Genomic DNA, 20,146 nt, shown 5'->3' with positions numbered 1-20,146 from the left:
CTTAGGTTCCATTCAGCCAGGTAGAGGTTCTATTCTGCTGTCACTCAGGACTCAGGGGCGGGTCCTGGACCACTAGCCAATTAGAGACATGGGGTGGAGCCGCAGGAACTGTCCAATCAGAAGCGCAGCTGGAAGAAGATGGAAACCTTCTACTTTGGAACGGCTTCATTCCTGGGCCGCCATAGTGTGTCCAGCGGGTCTTGTGAAGAGAACTTCTAAGCGTCTCAGCTTCCTCTCTGTGACATCTCCGTTCTACAGGCTGAGGCGACCCCGGGAACCCCAGAAGGAGGGCAATGGTGAGTGTGGAGGGCGCCCTTCCCGCAAGGGGAGCGGGTCGCGGTGAAGGGGACGGGTGAGTCGCTGTGGAGGGACCCGGGCCTCCGGCGGCAGCTGCGGCGACTGCGGTCGGAGTCCGGCCGGGGCCCGGGTCCTGCGCGGCGCTTTGCCGGCCGGAGCGGTCTGTGGGCAGCGCGGCCGCCCAGCCCCGCGTCTCCCCCTCTGCGGTGGCGGCGGGAGGGTCGCGGGGAGACTCCCGCCGCGGGCGAGGCGGGGACTGGGAGGGAGGTGTGCGCGTCCCAGCCCCCCTGCTCCTCGGGGTCCCCTGGTTACTCCGAAGTCTGCAAACCTGGGGAAGCCGGTTCCCAAATCCGCGACTGACCCTCAGCCCCGGGGCTTGTGGGCGCAGGAGGCGGACAGATCTGTGGACCCTTCTGCCAGGGCCCCCTACTGGAAATCAGCGCCCGCTGGACATTGGTTTAGAAAATGCGGATCGAGGAAGGCACCGCTGCATTTAAGAGAACCGCAAAGCAGGGAAGCCCAGCTGTGAAGTCTGCAGACCCCTCAGTGGTTGGCAGAAAGGACTTTTCTTTCTAGAGGGGAGCAAAGGGGAGTACAAAGAAGGTGGCGGATGAAGGGAGGATGGAGGGTGGCAGCATCGTCTTAGGACGTTTCACCCTGACGTGAGCCTTGGGTGGGTTGGTTGGTTGGTTTTGTTTGCTACCGACATTGAACTCGGGGTCCTTAACCGCTGAGGCATATCCCCAAGCACTGCCTATCCCCCACCTCCGTGTTTTTTTGTAGTGGGGATTGAACCCAGGGACACTTCACTCAACTACATACATCCCCAGCGCTTTTTCTTTTTTATTTTGAGACATGGTTGTAAGTTGGTGCAGCTGGCTTTGAACTTGAGATCCTCCTTTCTCTCAGCCTCCAGAGGCACTAAGATGTATCTTTCATTGATTACCTCTGCCCTTGAGCGTTTTTCTTAAGTGATCCTTCATTTTTCTGAAATTGTTTCTCTGTCTCTTTGTCCAGCTTTTTGTTCGGTTTCAGTGGTGTTGTTTTTAATTTGACATTGATTTTTTTTTATACTTGATATACAGAAAGGTCCTGTGTGTATATTAAGGTCCTGTGTGTTTTGCAACCATGCTACACTCCAGTATTAATTGCAGGAGTTTTTGTTGGTTCTTTGGGATTTTGTAGGTAGGCAATAATGGCACGTGTGAGAAGTCATTTTTTATTTGTTTCATCTCGGTCTCAATGCCTATCATTATTATTTCTTTTGGTTTCTCTGTACCTATTGGTTTGATCTTAGAGTTTTTGTTGTTTATCTTTTTTAGTTCATGTCTTTTATTATCTCAAATACATTACTTGTCTTCTGGTTTGTTGAAGCAGTAAGTCAGACAACACTTGCCACAATAGTGTCTGTCAAAGTGGCTGGCCATAAAAACTCCTGCACCACATTCATCTGAAGGACACTCACGATGAAGGCGGCTAATTTTGCCATTTTCATCCACCTTATAATATTTCAGGACAGCCAACTTAACCTTCTTTCTCTTATGCTTTTCTTCTTGGGAGTGGTGTAAGACTTCTTCTTCCTTTTCTTAGCACCACCACAAAGCCTCAGCACAAGATGAAGGGTGGACTCCTTCTGAATGTTGTAGTCAGACAAAGTACGTCCATCTTCCAGTTGCTTACCAGCAAAGATCAGTCTTTGCTGATCAGGAGGAATTCTTCCTTATCCTGGATCTTGGCTTTTACATTTTCTATAGTGTCCGAGGGTTCAACCTCGAGTGTATTAGTCTTCCCCGTAAGGGTTTTTACAAAAATCTGCATCTCGGTGGTGGTCCCACCCAGATGGCGGATTGGAAAAGGTTTGTTGTTTATCTTGTTGAAATGATCAATTACATGAGTTGACTTTTTAATGTTTGGTCATTCTTTATAGTAGGGGCTGGGGTTATGGCTCAGTGGTAGATGCTTTCCTAGTGAGGCACTGGTTCGATTCTCAGCCCCATGTACAAATATATAAAATAAGGTCTATTGACAACAAAATATTTTTGAAAAATACTTTTAAGAATTTCTACTTGGATTTTGTTGGAGTATTGTGTTTAAATAAGGATAGATGTAATATACCATTATTTGTTGTGGGCTTTTTTCTTATTTATTTATATATTTATTTTTGCAGTGCTGGGGATCAAAGTCAGGGCCTCATCTGTGCTAGGCAGGTGCTGTACTGCTGAGCTATCCCCAGACCCTGTTGAAGATTTTTTCATCCTTATTCATAAAAAATTTTTGTCTTCTCTCTCTCCTCCCCTGTACTGGGATTGAAACCCAGGGAACTCTCACTGAGATACATCCCCAGTTCGCTCGTTTGTTCTTTCTTTCTTTTGAGAACCTCAGTCATTCCTTTATCTATCTATATATCTATTTATTTTGTTTCTTATAATGTCTATCTAGTTTAGTATCATGGCCCTATAGGACTCATACATTATTAAGAAGTACTTTAACATCTATTACCTGGAGAAATTGTGATGATTGGTGTTATTAAATGTTAGAATTAGCCAAAGAGACCAGTGAGCCTGCTTCTCCCTGTTGTTGAGTTGCTATTGTTTCTGTAATACATAGCGCCTTATTTACATTGATTATCTTTCCTCAGTGAGATAGTGTGGGTTGTTTCTTTCCAGAAATTGGTTGATTTCTTCCAAGTTATTTTTCTGTGCTTTACTTAAAATTACCTTGCTCTGGTTTGGCAGTTATCCAATGTGGTACATTAAACTGTTGATTAAAGGTCTTTCTTCTTTTCTAATACATGCATTCATTGTTTTAAGTTTCCTCCCTATGCACTGCTTTTTCTGTATCCCACAAGTGATGTTAACATGTTTGTTCATGTTCACATATTTCAAAATACTTAAATTTCTTTGGTATTGTTTCTTTCAATGCCTGTGCCATTCAACCATGGAGTGTGCAGTTTCTTGGACATTTTCCAGCTATGTTTATGCTATTAATGTCTGGTTTCATTTCAGTATGGTCTTTCAGTATAGAAAGTGAGCAACTGACTATGATTTCTTGCTGCGGCCCATGAAACTTCAACAAAGGATCTTGAGTACTGGGGACTGGAGATGGAGAAAAACACAGAGACATTTTTAAGCAAAGCTGGGGCCAGGTGGGACACTGCCTTCTGAAGGAGGAACAGTGACCCAGAACTAGCTCTGCAAGTTTATTATATAGAAAAAAAAAAAGTTTATTATATAGGGACTCCTAATCAGGAAGTTTAACTATTGGGGCATTGTAAAGTGTTCAAATTCAAAGCTTGTGAGTTATTAAGAAGCTTCTTTGTGCACTAAAAAGTTACAGAGGTAGAAACTGCTGTACCCAGAAAAAGCATTGTATTGGAACATTTGATAACTGAAGTCTGTGAAGTCAGAGCCGAGTGTCAAGACTGTTCACATCCTCGCCTTTGGCAAGGAATGTTTCCCAGGCTTGGCCTTTGCCACAATGTAGGATCAGCTGATGACTATGGGCTCATCTGCTCCCCACAATTTGTGTTCCTTTAGGTTTGTAAAATGTGTCTTGTAGCTCAGAACAAGACAGAATTGGTAAAGATTCTGTATTGTGGTAGAGCAAAATGGGAACTTTGGCAGTTTAAGAGCTGTCAGGCTGTGGTTTTTGCCTGTGGACACACAGAAGCTCAGCTTACTGACATGTAAGCATAGAGGCTTGTGGTGGCTAACAGGTACCTATAAAAGATAACTGCAGTGGCAGAAACAATAAACCAAGCAATAGAGACAGAACAATCCTACTTTAGGCTTGGTGTAGTAAAAGTCCCTAAGTTGTAGGAGCTAAGAGTCCCTTGGCAGTTGACAAGCTTGCATCCATATAAGAAATGTAGAATGTGGGCTGGCGCTGTAGCTCATCAGCAGAGAACTTGCCTAGCATGCATGAGTCACTGGGTGAGATCCCAGCACCACATAAAAAGAAACAAATAAAATAAAGGCATTCTGTCCATCTACAATTTCAAAAAAAATTTTTTTTTAATGTAGAATACACCTTCCAATAGAATTGCACCAACTCCCTTGCCTTGATGTACCCCAAACATGCTTATATAAAGTAATGGCCCTGCTGTGCTCAGTGCTCAGACTTTGGGATTTATCTCTCTGGGCTGTGACACCATGAATAAAGTATTGCTTTCAGATATTGGTGTCCTGACCCTCATTAACAGCTTGTTTTCTGCCAGTCTTTCTGCAGAACATTCACATTTAAGGTAATTACTTAAATATGAATTGATGGTAATTACTTAAATTACTTAAATGTAATTACTTAAATGTTTCCTTGGGGCTGGGGTTGTGGTTCAGTGGTAGAGCGCTTGCCTAGCACATGCGAGGCCCTGGGTTTGATCCTCAACACCACATAAAAATAAATAAAATAAAGGTATTGTGTCCAACTACAACTAAAAAATAAAAAAGAAAATAGAGTGTTTCCTAATTTAAAAGAGCAATAAAATTATCACTCTCTTATTCCAACGAATTTAAATATCATTAGAGGTTCATTATGCCCAGAGGCTTTCATAAATTAGTTTTTTGCCTTTGTTTTCTTCCTTTTTTTTTTTTTCTTTTTTCTTGTTGGTTTGGGTTGATGCCAAAGGCCCTAAATCACTGAGCCACATCCTAAGCCCTTTTTAAAACTTTTATTTTTTAAAATTTTTTTGTGGTGCTGAGATTGAACCCAGGGCCTTGTGCATGCAAGGCAAGCCTTCTACTAACTGAGCTATATCCTCAGCCCCAAAATTTATTTATTTATTTATTTATTTATTTATTTTTTTGGTACCAGGGATTGAACTCAGGGCACTTGGCCACTGAGTCACATCCCCAGCCCTATTTTTATATTTTATTTAGAGACGGGGTCTCACTGAGTTGCTTAGTGCCTTGCCATTGCTGAAGCTGGCTTTGAACTCATGATCCTCCTGTCTCAGCCTCCTGAGCCACTGGGATTACAGGCGTGCTCCACCGCACCAGGCCCAAAATTTATTCCTTTATCTTATTTTTTTAAATATTTTGAAACAGGGTCTCACTATATACAAGTCACTGGGATTATGGGAGTGTGCCACTGTACCAGGCGTGACCTAGTTTTTGTTTTCCTAGGAAAAGGACTTATTTTTAGCATTTTTGCAATTTTTATAGGTCCTGTGAGAGGTGACACCTTGGTGACACTGAAATATTTTTAAGAACATGTACCACTTTTCCCCTTATTTTATTCAGCTTTGACATTCTCCAACAAAAATCTTAATAATTACCTATGAGTATACTGAGTTATCCTTCATGAGTCTTATTTACTATTATATTCTTGTGGATGTACAGAAACTAACATACAGGCTTCCAGTTATGGTGCCTTAGTGTAACCCCAAATGATGTGCTTAATTCCCTAAATAAAGAGTTGTAAAAAGAGGTTTTGTTTTGTTTTGTTTTGTTTTTGTGATGCTGGGGATTGAACCCAGGGCTTTGTGCATGCAAGGCAAGCATTCTACCGACTGAGCTATATCCCTAGCCAAAAAAAAGAGTTTTAAAATCTGATCCAGTTCACTAAAGATTCATCACCCAGGTGTATTTCAGGGGATAATGAGATAGGCAACATCTAACAAGCATGTCAAAGTCTCACAAACATGTAGAGGAGCAACAAGATTTAAACAGGCTGAATTTTGTTGGGATAACCTGCTTAGGAACCCAATTCCCTCTTTACAGTTATGCTAGTGAGGGTCATACTAACAGTAGTTCCCAGATATCAACAAAGATCAAAGTTTGTCCTCAAGTATTTCTAAGAATATGCTGTCTCCTAACAGCTACTGATATTACGCACAGTACATGTTAGACTTTGTGGTGAGAAGGGCTAGAGATGAGTGTACAAAGAGAATTGGAGTAATCCAGGAGCACAGCCAGAGTTCCTGTTCTTTTTGTTACTCTAACAAGTGGATATGATCCAGCATCAGAATTGATGTGAGAGGATGTGAGCCTGGCTGGAGAGTAAGAGTGTGACACCCAAGTGATGGAGTATTGGGAGACACAGTACCATATGAGATTCTCACAAACTGAGTATAGGTCTGCAGTATGTCTCATTTTCCTCCTTGGAATACCTGTGGGATATTTTAGGAGTCGGTGACCTTTGAGGATGTGGCTGTGAACTTCACCCTGGAGGAGTGGGCTCTGCTAGATCCTTCCCAGAAAAAGCTCTTCAGAGATGTGATGCAGGAAACCTTCTGGAACCTGACCACTATAGGTAAGGGTGACATTTTTTCCCTCACTTTGTCAATCAGAGAATGGTTTTTACTTGCCTATCAGTTCTGTTCCATGATCTGGAATATGAAAGGTTCACATTCTGATGACTATACTGGCATGATGACATTATTCAACAGATCTACAAGACACTGATAATTTTTATGTAATGTTGAACTGACAATGATGTTTCTGGGTCTGCATTTTAGGAAAACACTGGAAAAATCAGGCCATCGATGATCACTATATTTCCTGGAGAAATCTAAGGTAATTGAACTCACAAGATAAGGCAATGTACCTCATAAATCTTGGAGTAATGTATAAAAACGTCATGAAGAGAGAGGGCTGGGGATGTGGCTCAAGTGGTAGCGCGCTCACCTGGCATGTGTGCAGCCCGGGTTTGATTCTCAGCACCACATACAAACAAAGATGTTTGTCCGCCAAAAACTAAAAAACAAAAATAAATAAATATTAAAATTCTCTCTTAAAAGAAAAAAAGAAATGGAAATCTTTAAAAAAAAAAGTCATGAAGAGAAGGAAAATATACATGCCATGATTTAATCTGTTTTTTGTTTTTGTTTTTGTCTTTTTTTTTTTTTTTTTAACAATACATACAGTTTGAGTGGGAAAGTTCAAGATCCAAAATGTTCCAGTATGGGAACCATTTGATGTCTTAAGTGACACTTTCTGATAATTTATTTTATATATATATTATATACTGTGTTCCATACACAAATTACTGGATATGTATGAAATTACCCTCAAGTGGGACCCATTTTGAAGGTATCTTATCTGAATTTTGTCCCATGCATTTCACATAAATAGTACTCTTTTGTAATTTGATAAACATCTTCAGGATTAAAAAAATACATTACTTGGAAGGAGTATGTAGAACCCCAAGGTAATTGGTAGTGCATACCTGTAATCCCAGCGATTGGGAGACTGAGGCAGGAGGATCACAAGTGGGAGGCCAGCACCTTAGTGAACCCTTGAGCAACTTACTGAGAGGCTGTTTCAAAAAATGAAAAATAACTTTAACAGGACTGGAATGTAGCTCAATAGTAAAGCTCACACAACATAAAATCTGTTGTTCTGGGAGATCATTAATAAGTAAATCCTTAGTAATGTAGTTTCTGTTCTTTGCAGAATTCAAGTGATTGAGAGACTCTGGGAACAGAAAGAAGATAATCAATATGGAGAAATATTCAGCCAAATCTTAGATCCTCTTATAAACAAGAGAAGTTCTTCTGGAGTAAAACCAAGTGAACACCATGTGTGTGGAGATGTCCTCGTTGCAGATTCATCCCTAGCCATGCCCCAGACAGCTCATATTAGACACAAAGCACATGGGTATCTGGAACATGGAGGGAAGCCATATGAATATAAGGAACATGGGAAAGCCTTCCATGATCCCCAATGTTTTCAGAAGCATGAAAGAACTCTCACAGCAGAGAAACCCCATGTGTGTAAGCACTGTGGAAAAGCATTTAGTTCTTCTAGGTACATTAAAGTTCATGAACGAATTCACAGTGGAGAGAAACCTTATAAATGCAAACAATGTGGCAAAGCCTTTCGTTTTCCCAGTTCCCTTAAAATTCATGAACAGATTCACAGTGGAAAGAAACCCTATGTGTGTAAGCAATGTGGAAAAGCCTTTAGCACTTCCAGATACATGAAAACACATGAAAAAATTCACAGTGGAAAGAAACCCTGTGTATGTAAGCACTGTGGAAAAGCCTTTAGTTCTTCCTATTATATTAAAATCCATGAACGAATTCACAGTGGAGAGAAACCCTGTGTATGTAAGCAATGTGGAAAAGCCTTTAGTTCTTCCTATCGCCTTAAAATCCATGAACAAGTTCACCTTGGAGAGAAACCCTGTGTATGTAAACAATGTGGAAAAGCCTTTAGTTCTTCCTATTACATAAAAATCCATGAACAAATTCACAGTGGAGAGAAACCCTATGTTTGTAAACAATGTGGGAAAGCTTTTCATTTACATAGATCCCTTCAAAGACATGAAATAACGCACACTAGAAGGAAACCCTATGTTTGTAAGCAATGTGGGAAACAATTTATTTCCTCCAGCTCCATTAGAAAACATGAACGAATTCACAGTGGAGAGAAGCCTTATACATGTAAACAATGTGGGAAAGCCTTTCCTTTTCTCAGTTCTCTTCAAATGCATGAACAAATTCACAGTGGAATAAAACCATATGTATGTAAGCAATGTGGAAAAGGCTTTAATTCTTCTAACCATATGAAAACACATGAACGCATTCATAGTGAAGAGAAACCTTATACATGCAAACAATGTGGGAAAGCTTTTCATTTCCCCAGATCCCTTCAAATACATGAAATAACCCACAATGGAGAGAAACCCTTTGTATGTAAGCAGTGTGGAAAGGGCTTTAGTTCTTCCAGCTCCATTAGAAAACATGAACAGATTCACAGTGGAGAGAAGCCCTGTGTATGTAGGCAATGTGGAAAAGCCTTTAGTTCTTTCTATTACATTAAAATCCATGAACGAATTCACAGTGGAGAGAAACCTTATAAATGCAATCAATGTGGGAAAGCCTTTCATTTTCCAAATTCCCTTCAAATTCATGAACAAATTCACAGCGGAAAGAAACCTTATGTATGTAAGAAATGTGGAAAAGCCTTTAGTTCTTCCAGCTCCATTAGAAAACATGAACGACTTCACAGTGGAGAGAAACCCTATATATGTAAGCAATGTGGAAAAGGCTTTAGTACTTCTAGATGCATGAAAACACATGAACAGATTCACAGTGGAGAAAAACCCTGTGTATGTAAGCACTGTGGAAAAGCCTTTAGTTCTACCTATTATATTAAAATCCATGAACGAATTCACAGTGGAGAGAAACCTTATGAATGCAAGCAATGTGGAAAAGCCTTTTGTTTTCCCAATTCCCTTCAAATCCATGAACAGATTCATAGTGGAAAGAAACCCTACATATGTAAACAATGTGGAAAAACCTTTAGTTCTTCCAGCTCCATTAGAAAACATGAACGGATTCATAAGGGATAGAAACCCTATACAGGTAAACAATGGGAAACCTTTCAGTCATTCTGATGCTATCAAAAGACGTGAGAAAACACTGGAGATAAACCCTATATGTGTAAGCAATGTGAAATAGGCTTTAGTTCTTCTAGCCCCATCAAAGCACATGAATGAATTCACAGGGAAGAGAAGTCCTATACATGTAAACAGTGTGGGAAAACTTTCATTCAGTCCTGTTCAATCAGAAGACACGAAATAATGTACACCAGAGAAAAACCCTGTGTATGAAAGCCATGTGGCAAAGCCTACAGTTATCCCTGTCCCCTCAAACAACATTAAAGAATTCACAGTGAAATGAAAACATGCATGAGAGCAGTGTGGGAAATCCTCCAGTGATTCCTCCACACAGAAAGAATGCACACTGGAGAGAAACCGTGTGTGTGTGAAGAAAGCAGTGAAGCCTTCACTCCCTCCAGTTACCTTCTCAAACATCAAGGATTCACTTTTGAGAGAAACTCCATGAGTGTAAACAAAGTGAGAAAGCCTTCACTACAGTTCTGTGTGTGTGTGTGTGTGTGGTGCTGGGGATTGAACCCAAGGCCTTCTATATGCAAGGCAAGCACTCTACCAACTGAGCTATATCCCCAGCCCCTCACAGTTCCCTTTGATACCATGAAACAATTCACACGGAGGAGAAACCTTAATGATATCAGCAATGTAAAACCGTCTTTTTCTCAGATTGCTTCAACTACACGGAAGAACACACTGGAGAGTAACTGTGAATATAGAGAAGTGGGAATAAACTTTGTTGCAAACATGAGAATACAGGTGCAATAACTTTTATTATTGCAAAGGATATGGGAATGCTTGTCATCTTGGTTCAGGATACTCCTATAAATGAACACAGTATGCAGTGGAACCTGCAATAGAAGTCATGTTCAATGATCTACATTTGGTTCACATGTAAGAAGTCACAGTGGATTAAAACCCTGTGAATGTGAAATATTCTCAGAAGAGAATTCTCCTGTTGTAAGATAGTTTCAGAGGCCTCTGAAAATTCTTCATGTAGCAGAATTCTATATGTGCAATTGATATGAAGAACTTGGTGCAAAATAATTAGTTTAGAAGTCTCCAGAAACTGTACTACCTAGAGATTTCCCAAAACTTATATTATTTTGACCAGTAATTCATTCTTAAAGTAATTTATGCACTGTGTGTTTCTAATCTGGATTCTTTGAAATAAAGATTGAGGTGAAACATTTCTGAGTTTTGTTTAGGTAGGCTGTACTATCTGAGTTTAATAGGTACTATATTTTGAATCAAATCTGGTAGTATGTCTTCTAACATTTTGAAGCATGTTGGCTCCAAAGCAATTTGATATGTATTTCTAATATGCCATTAGACTTCATTTATATGTAGTTTTTTTTTGGGGGGGGCGGGTAGCAAATGTAATAGTGTCTTTTTTTATTAAATTACTTATTCTAATTTATTATACATTATGGCAGAATACAATTCATTTTATATTACAATTTGTAATTTTATATATACAGGTACACGTATACTTGTGTATGTTTCTTCTCAGGGGAAAATGACATTTTTACATGGATTTTATATTTTTCACAGTTTGGCATATTTTTTTCCATAGTATTGGCACATATGATTACACATAATGGTGAAATTCATTTTTACATATTTGTATATGCCCGTGATATAGCGAAAGATGTACATTTCCTTCAAACCAGATTTTTGTGCATGCTTTTTTAGATTTTCTTAAATGTTTGAAACAAAATGCACATTAATATACATTAGCTTTTTCTTTAAGAATTTTTTTTTGGGTAAATATTGATAATACTGTGATAGAGTTCTTCTTTTGTGATACAGGTCTGAGAAGAATGAAATTCATTTTCAGTGGGATAGCAATTCTCTTCAATTGTAATTTCAACTTAGACTTCCCTATTGAATTAATTATAGCTATCATCTGTACAATATTTCTTACAGTTCAAGGGCAGGAAAATCAGATTGCCATGTTGTTGAGAGCCACAGCCGAAGGGGCCCCAGCAAACTTTCAGACTGCCAGCTGATGATTGGCTCACAGCGGCCCCAGCAACTTCTAGCTGATTGGCTCCTCTGTGGTGATGCTCATTGGGCTGTTTCCCTGCCCTTTCAGACTACGGAGCTGCTCATTGGGGGACTTTTTTGGCTCCGCCCACACGACCCAGCCAATTGGCCTCAGGAGCAGGAGGAGTGCGGGAGGTTGAGAGGCTTGTGGGAAGCCGGTGGTGGCAGTTGGGCTCTGAAGGTAAGTCCTGAGGAGCTGTTTTGTTTGGCGTGTGTGGTTCTAAAAATAAAGTTCGTTTCTTTTGACAAGTGGCTCCTGAATTGTGCCCAGCCAGACTGCGGCATTTGGTGGCTCGCACGGGGACAGAACGACTGAGGGTAAGTGATAAGGTAAACTGCTCGCCCCTGAGGGCAGGGCGAGAGGATGGGTAGCCATTTTAAGATTCCTCTTTTGTTTTGTTTCACTTTTGTTTTAAGTTGTCTGTCCCTGGAGATGAGTGAGACAGAAGAAAAACCGCTCACATCTAAGGAAAAACTATTTGCATCTGAGGAACAGATAGGGAGAAAGGACGGATGGACATTTCAGGAGGATAGAAAGGCTATAATGATTTCATGTCGTTCCATTTTTATTTCATTCTGTCTCGGTTTTGTTTGGTGTTATCTTGTTGGGTTGTATTATAGTAGAAATATGGGATCAGAAATTAGTAAAAAACAAACCGAAAGAGTGTTAAGTAAATTGTTAGAGGAAGGAAGCATCCCAGTAAAATCAAGAGCAGTCAGGGCATACGTTGATATAATACAAAAATGTAGCCCATGGCTTTTTAAGGAGGAGTTGTTGAATATATCAACAATATAATGGAACCATCATGGTGAAGATTTAAAAAGAATAGAAAAGAAAAGCCCAGGGACTCTGCCAGTTGGCACATTGCCATTGTGGACGTTGGTATTTGGTTTGATTAGTCCAAAACCTTCAGTTCAGACAAAGATAGAGGAAGAAAGCTTAGAGCAGAAAAAGCTATCAGGGGGAAAGTTACAAAAGGAGACTGCTACTAACACCTTTCTATCACAAGAGGGCGTAAATGTCCAACCAACAGCACCACCTTTACAGGAGACTGCTACTAACACCTTTCTATCACCAGAGGGCATAAATGTCCAACCAACAGCGCCACCTCCATATGCTGGGAGGCTCCCAACCCCCGCAGTTGATAGTTGGGATCCTGAGACAGGATCTCAAATATTAACATGCCCTGTATTTGAGGTAGGAGGGCAGCGAATTCACCATGCTTTAAATTTCAAAACAGTGAAGCAGCTAAAAGAGGCTGTAACAACCTGTGGTCCTCAAGCACCCTTCACTGTAAGCTTGGTCGAATCCATTAACAACTTGAACATGACGCCAGCAGATTGGGCTAATATGTGTAAAGCTGTGCTAAATGGAGGACAGTACCTGTTATGGAAGGTGGCCAATGAGGAATTTTGCAAGGAGACGGCTAGGCGAAATTCAGCAGCTGGTTATCCTCAGAGAAATCTAGATATGTTGTTAGGAAAGGGACCTTATGAGGATCAGCAGCAACAAATTGCATATGATCCTGGCGTATACGCACAAATTGCTGCAGAGGCGGTTAGGGCATGGAAGACTTTACAAGGACATGGAGGTTTACAAGGTCAATTATCTAAGGTAATACAAGGAGCTAATGAATCTTACGCTGAATTTGTAGATAGGCTTATTCAAACAGCTACCAGAGTTTTTGGGAATACAGAACAAGGAATGCCATTAATAAAACAACTGGCTTATGAGCAAGCGAATCGTTGGTGCAGAGAAGTCATTAGACCATGGAAACATGAAGATTTAAACACATATATTAAATTATGTAGAGACCTTAATGAACAAGAGCAAGTCGTGGCAGCTGCAGTAAAACAGGCTTTAGATGCCAGGCCAAGAACATGCTACAATTGTGAACAAACAGGACATTTTAAAAGGAATTGCCCCATAGGAGGAGGGTTTAACAAAACTAGGTATCAAAGGAGTAGAATACCGGGTATTTGCCCACGATGCCGTAGAGGGAGACATTGGGCTAATGAATGCTGTTCTCAAACCACCATAGAGGGTACTCCATTATCAAAAAACGAACAAGGACCAGATGTTTATCCACGATATCGTGGAGAAAGGCATCGGGCTCCATTGCCAAAAAATGGATAAGGGGGCCCAATGCTCCGGGGCTCAAAACCACAAATATATGGAGCACTGGAGGAACCCAGCAACCCCATGAGGGTAGTGCCCAGGACACATTGTCCATCAGATCCCTCATCAGACAAACCAGAGGGAGCACAGGGTTGGACATCTGCGCCTCCGCCAGAGCAGTACTAACTCCAGAGATGGGAGTTCAAATCATTCCCACAGGGGTAAAAGGACCTCTTCCCAAAGGAACAGTAGGCTTATTATTGGGACACAGCTCTTCTACTCTAAAAGGACTTATGATAAGTCCTGGGGTAATTGATCCCGATTATGAAGGTGAAATAAAAATTATAGCCAGTTCTCCAAAGGGTATATCAGTAATTTCACCAGGAGATAGAATAGCACAGTTACTAATAATACCCAGCCTACATGATAAATTTTCCAGTCGTACTGTAGAAAGAGGTTCCAAGGGATTAGGCTCCACAGGTGTAGATTGGGCTATGCTTTCTTTAAATTTAGATTCTCACCCCATGCTAAAACTAAATATTCAAGGACATGAATTTAATGGGCTACTGGATACAGGTGCAGACCTTAGCATCATCTCTCATCAAGAATGGCCAAAACATTGGCCATTACAACAAGCCACTCAAACGCTTCGAGGCCTAAGAGTGGCGACTAATCCCCATAGAAGTGCAATGGTATTAGATTGGAAGGATCCTGAAGGATGTGAAGGAACTATACAACCATATGTATTGGATCATCTCCCTGTAAATTTATGGGGACGAGATGTCCTAGTTGAATTAGGTTTGACATTAACAAATAACATCAATTAAAATGTACCCACTATTGTGGCTAGACAAGGTTTTAGGAAAGGAAAAAGATTAGAAAAACAAGAATAAGGTATAGCAGCACCAATACAAATAGATCAAGGAACAGACAGACATGGGTTGGATTTTCAGAAAGGGCCACTGAGACAATAAAAAATACTTGGAAATCAGAAAGACCAGTGTGGGTTCCTCAGTGGCCCCTGACTAAAGAAAAGATACAAGCAGCCCATGACCTGGTCAAACAACAATTAGCAGAAGGACATATACAACCTTCTGTATCTCCCCATAATACTCCATTTTTGTCATCAAAAAGAAATCTGGTAAATGGAGATTATTGCAAGATTTAAGAGCCATTAATAATGAGATGGTTATTATGGGACCTGCTCAATCGGGGATTCCTCAATTGTCTGCTTTGCCAAAAACCTGGTATGTTTTAGTTATAGATATTAAAGATTGTTTTTTTTCAATTCCAGTTCATCCTGAGGATAGTCCACGTTTTGCATTTACTATCCCTGCACTGAATCATGAAGGTCCTGATCAGAGATATGAATGGAAAGTACTCCCTCAAGGGATGGCTAACAGCCCAACTATGTGTCAAATTTATGTTAACAAAGTAATCCAGCCACTTAGAAATCAAAATCCTGAACTACAAATATTTCACTATATGAATGATGTATTATTAGCACACAAAGATAAAAACACATTGCTAGAATGTTATGCCACACTTACAAATTTATTAAAAAATTATAATCTAGAGATAGCAATAGATAAAGTACAATTAAATTTTCCAATTAATTATTTAGGAGTTCTGTTATCCTCAACCATGGTCCGTCCACCAAAAATTCAAATACGAGTAGATCAACTCAAATCACTTAACGACTTTCAAAAGTTATTAGGAGACATAAATTGGATAAGGCCTTATCTAGGTATACCAACAGGAGAGTTGGGACCTTTATTTGATATCCTAAAAGGTCCATCAGATCCAAATTCACCCCGAATGTTAACGCCTGAAGCAAGAAAGGCATTAAAAATCATTGAAACATATATGGAAAATATGCATTTGGATAGAATTGATATAAGTTTGCCTTTATTATTTATTGTACTACCAACAAAAAATATTCCTACAGGAGTATTTTGGCAAGAAGGTCCATTATTATGGATACATTTATCTTATTCTCCTAACACTATTCTTACTAGGTATCCTGAGGCTGTAGGACAATTAATACTCAAAGGAATAAAAGCAGCAAAGGGAGTGTTTGGAATTTCTCCCAATAAAATTATTACTCCATATACTATGAATCAAATTGATGAGTTAGCTAATGAGTTAAATACTTGGGCAATAATCATGTGCAAATCTAATGTTTCATTTGATAACTATTTACCATCTAATCCTTTATTGTCTTTTTGGTCATCGCATCCTGTAATTTTTCCAAAAATGACAAGAAAAACAATATCATGAATGCTCCAAATATATTCACTGATGGGTCAAATAATGGTAGAGCAGCAATAGTTACACCTGATCAAACTTTTACATTTTTAGTACCCAAACAATCAGCTCAAAAGGTAGAGCTTAATGCAGTATTACAAGCTTTTGTGATGTTTAAAGATTCTGTATTTAATTTATTTTCCGATAGTCAGTATATAGTTAATGCTATAGTATCCCTTGAAGATGCTGGTAGGATTTCCCCTTCCTCTACTGTTTTCTCTTTGCTTTCCACTATACAAAGTCTAATCTGGGACAGAAAAGATCCGTTCTTTATAGGACATATCAGGGCACATACAGGGTTGCCTGGAGCCCTTAGTTTGGGCAACGATTTAGCAGATAAAACTACACATGACATACATATTTTCTCTACACTAGAAGAAGCTACAAATTTTCATAAAAAGTTCCATGTCAATGCTAATACTTTACAAAAGCATTTTAAAATAACTAAGGAACAAGCTAGAGAAATAATAAAACAATGTCAAAATTGTGTGACCTTTTTACCACAAGTTAATCTTGGAGTCAATCCTAGAGGATTGATACCTAACCATATTTGGCAGTCACACACTTGCCAGAATTTGGAAAATTAAAATATTTGCATGTTACAGTTGATACTTCTTCTGGATTTTTGATGGGCTCCCTTCATGCCGGAGAAAAAACTAAAGATGTTATAGCTCATTGCTTACAAAATTTTGCCACTGTGGGCGTTCCAAAACAGTTAAAAACAGATAATGCCCCTGGTTATACTTCTACCTCTTTTAAACAATTTTGCTCAACATTTGGCATTACTCATATAACAGGAATCCCATACAATCCACAGGGACAAGGCATAGTTGAAAGAGCTCCTCAAACTATTAAAATGTACTTATTAAAGCAAAAAGAAGGAATTGGGAAGGGGTATATATTCCCCAAAGATAAACTTAAAATAACCCTTTTTACTCTAAACTTTTTAAGTTTGGATTCATCAGGGCTTAGTGCTGCGGAAAGGCATATGTATCCAAAAAATGTACATAAGCCCAAGGTACTTTGGAAGGATATTCTAACAGGACAATGGAAAGGTCCTGACCCAGTAATTGTCTGGAGTCGGGGGTCTGTTTGTGTGTTTCCACAGGGAGAACAGCAGCCGATTTGGATTCCAGAGAGATTAACTAAAGCGATTTCTACAGACCAAAAAGAAGATGATTTGGCTCAAATCCATAACAGCTGATATCTAGAACTCCAGTTTGGCTACCCTTACATCTGCGACAGAACCAGGATGCTTTTTTCAATATCTATTTTATTATTGCCCTTTCCCACATCATGAAGTTCTATTTTGTTTTTTGAGCTCATATAGACCTAGGTTAATGTTTTGCTGATCAGTTCTATTTTTTGACTATAGAATTTTTAAACATTGCAATGGAGATTTCACCTGTAAAAAGTTATAAGGTCTTTACTATTATGTTATGGTTTGTGTGCACACTTGTGTTTTATGTTGTGTTTGTGTGTATGTATGTCCATATATCATATATGATGAGCGCTCATGAAAAAATGGATCCAAATATTTTTTTTATTCACTTGATTTAAATGGTTTAATTTAAATTGGGTAAACAACTGTTGAGGATTGTTTTAATATGTGAACAAAAAAGGAGGTTAACAGATCTGTTTGTTTACTTTCACCTTTTCTTTTCATTATATTTAATAATTCTCTTAAAGATAATGTAAATTGTTAAGAAAATTGTTTTCTTTTAGTGCCTTCTGTAATGTTACATAATTTTTTCTTTAGCCATTATTGCCAGAATTCCTATCTTCATCCCAGTGCCAGTGAAGACAAAGATAAAACCAATCTACAGCTTCTGCAATAGCCATTACTGAACTGCTTGCAGAACTTGCCTGGACTATGTATCACTTGTATGCATTGTGAACTCACCTGTATGCATTGTGAACTATCTGTTGGTGCAGCGACTTGTGGTAATGTTGGGGTATTTTTGCTGATGATGTCATCGGTGGTACAATTTTTCCAAAAGGAGCTGTCAATTGGCTTGGTGTATCTTCCTCCCTTCTGCTTGTCATGATCGTTCAGCTAAAATTTGGGGGCCAACAGAGGTGAGGCAAAGAACCTCACCCCCCCCCCCGCTGGTACAAAGACCTATCCACAGGTGTGGCTGTATACTGGACCGGTAGTCAGTGACGGGTAAGATCCAATTGCAATGGTACCAACCTAAGACAGGAGGCTGACGCCTTGAGGTCAGCTCATCCGATAACGGGTAAGAACCATATGTACTATTGGACAACCTAAGGCAGGCACGGTCCCTAAGCCACATGCTTGTTGTTTAAACAGAGAGGGGGAGATTTTGAGAGCCACAGCCGAAGGGGCCCCAGCAAACTTTCAGACTGCCAGCTGATGATTGGCTCACAGCGGCCCCAGCAACTTCTAGCTGATTGGCTCCTCTGCGGTGATGCTCATTGGGCAGTTTCCCCGCCCTTTCAGACTACGGAGCTGCTCATTGGGGGACTTTTTTTGGCTCCGCCCACGCGACCCAGCCAATCGGCCTCAAGAGCAGGAGGAGTGGGGGAGGTTGAGAGGCTTGTGGGAAGCCGGTGGTGGCAGTTGGGCTCTGAAGATAAGTCCTGAGGAGCTGTTTTGTTTGGCATGTGTGGTTCTAAAAATAAAGTTCGTTTCTTTTGACAAGTGGCTCCTGAATTGTGCCCAGCCAGACTGCGGCACCATGTCAGTCCTACAGACTAAATGAGACTCCCCCCGTCTTTTTTTTTTTTTTTTTTTTTTTTTGCAGTTCTGCTTGCAGTTCTGCATGTTGAACCCAAGGCCTCACAGTTTCTAAGTACATCCTCTACAATTGAGGTATAATCCCCAGCCCCACTTATTTTATTTTGATAAAGGGTCTCAATTGCCCAGGCTAATGTCTAGTTTGCAGTCCTCCTGCCTTAGCCTCCTAGGAAACGGTGAGCCAACCCTAGCCCAAAACAGGTTCTTTCTAAAGCTCAGGGACTTATCTGCCACAGCCTTGGAGATTCCCAACTTACATGAGCCATTCACCTGGCATGTAGCTGAGAGACAAGGTGTGGCATGAGTCTTCACTCAAAAACTGAGGTATATTCCTCAATCTGTGGCTTACTTTTCTAAACAGTTGGATTCCATGTCCTGTGCATGGCCCAGACACCTAGGGGCTTGGTGGCCACAGCCCTTTTGGTGGAGGAGGCCACCAAATTAACCCTAGGACACTTACTAGCCACCAAGCTCAGTGTCCTTGAAATTAAAAGACATCAATATCAGCCAGCAGAAGATGTCTGGTGGATTAAGTAGGGAGATCAATGGCTAACTGGAAGGTGACTGACCAGGCTCCAACTCCAAGCCTCATACTGTAATCCCCTGAAGTCACTCCTAAAATTTGCCCAACTCTAAACCTGGCAACCATGCTTCCTAAAAGCTCATAGAAGGGAACACACACACACAAGAATGGATGCAGACCTCATGGACCAGTGATGCTCTATTAAGTACTAGAGGGGCAAACTTCATTGGAAATGGTGGTGGGCCACCATGAGGGTCTGGCTTTTATTTATTTTTTTTTTGGGGGGGGGGATTGGTTTATTTCACTTAGCATGATGTTTCTCCAACTCCATCCATTTACCTGCAAATGCCATAATTTTATTCTCTTTCAATGTTGAGCAATATTTCATTGTGTATATGTACCACAGTTTCTTTATCCATTCATCTATTGAAAGGCATCTAGGTTGCTTCCACAGTTTTGCAATTGTAAATTTTGCTGCTATAAACATTAATATGGCTGTGTCCTGGTAGTATTCTGTTTTCAAGTCCTTTGGGTATAGACAGAGGAGTGGAATAGCTGGGTCAAATGGTGGTTCAATTCTAAGTTTTCTAATGAATTTTTTTTTTAATTTTTTATTGTGGGTTGTTCAAAACATTACAAATTTCTTGACATATCATATTCCACACTTTGATTCAAGTGGGGTATGAACTCCCACCTTCACCCCATACACAGATTGCAGAATCACATCAGTTACACATCCATTGATTTACATATT

The 20,146-nt window shown here is 40.1% G+C and overlaps 1 protein-coding gene and 1 pseudogene across 1 annotated transcript; one reads left to right on the top strand and one right to left on the bottom strand.

Annotated features, from left to right (window-relative positions):
* The first annotated feature begins 124 nt into the window (after positions 1-124).
* LOC124088157 (zinc finger protein 709) lies at positions 125-19,892 on the top strand. Its single transcript, XM_046437616.2, has 5 exons — positions 125-296; positions 6,420-6,546; positions 6,752-6,809; positions 7,689-11,863; positions 17,868-19,892. Exons 1-4 carry the CDS (start codon positions 294-296, stop codon positions 9,589-9,591), a joined length of 2,091 nt encoding a protein of 696 aa, XP_046293572.1. The 5' UTR covers positions 125-293; the 3' UTR covers positions 9,592-11,863; positions 17,868-19,892.
* Positions 1,604-2,127, bottom strand: LOC124088158 (ubiquitin-ribosomal protein eS31 fusion protein-like; annotated as a pseudogene).
* Positions 19,893-20,146: the final 254 nt, after the last annotated feature.

The sequence above is a fragment of the Marmota monax genome, unplaced genomic scaffold (assembly GCF_021218885.2).
Source record: "Marmota monax isolate L192 unplaced genomic scaffold, Marmota_monax_Labrador192_F-V1.1 WCK01_AAM20220418_F8-fsc00021, whole genome shotgun sequence".
Lineage (NCBI taxonomy): Eukaryota > Metazoa > Chordata > Mammalia > Rodentia > Sciuridae > Marmota > Marmota monax.
The sequence above is the reverse complement of the archived record's forward strand: the minus strand, read 5'-3'. Positions and strand labels throughout refer to the sequence as shown.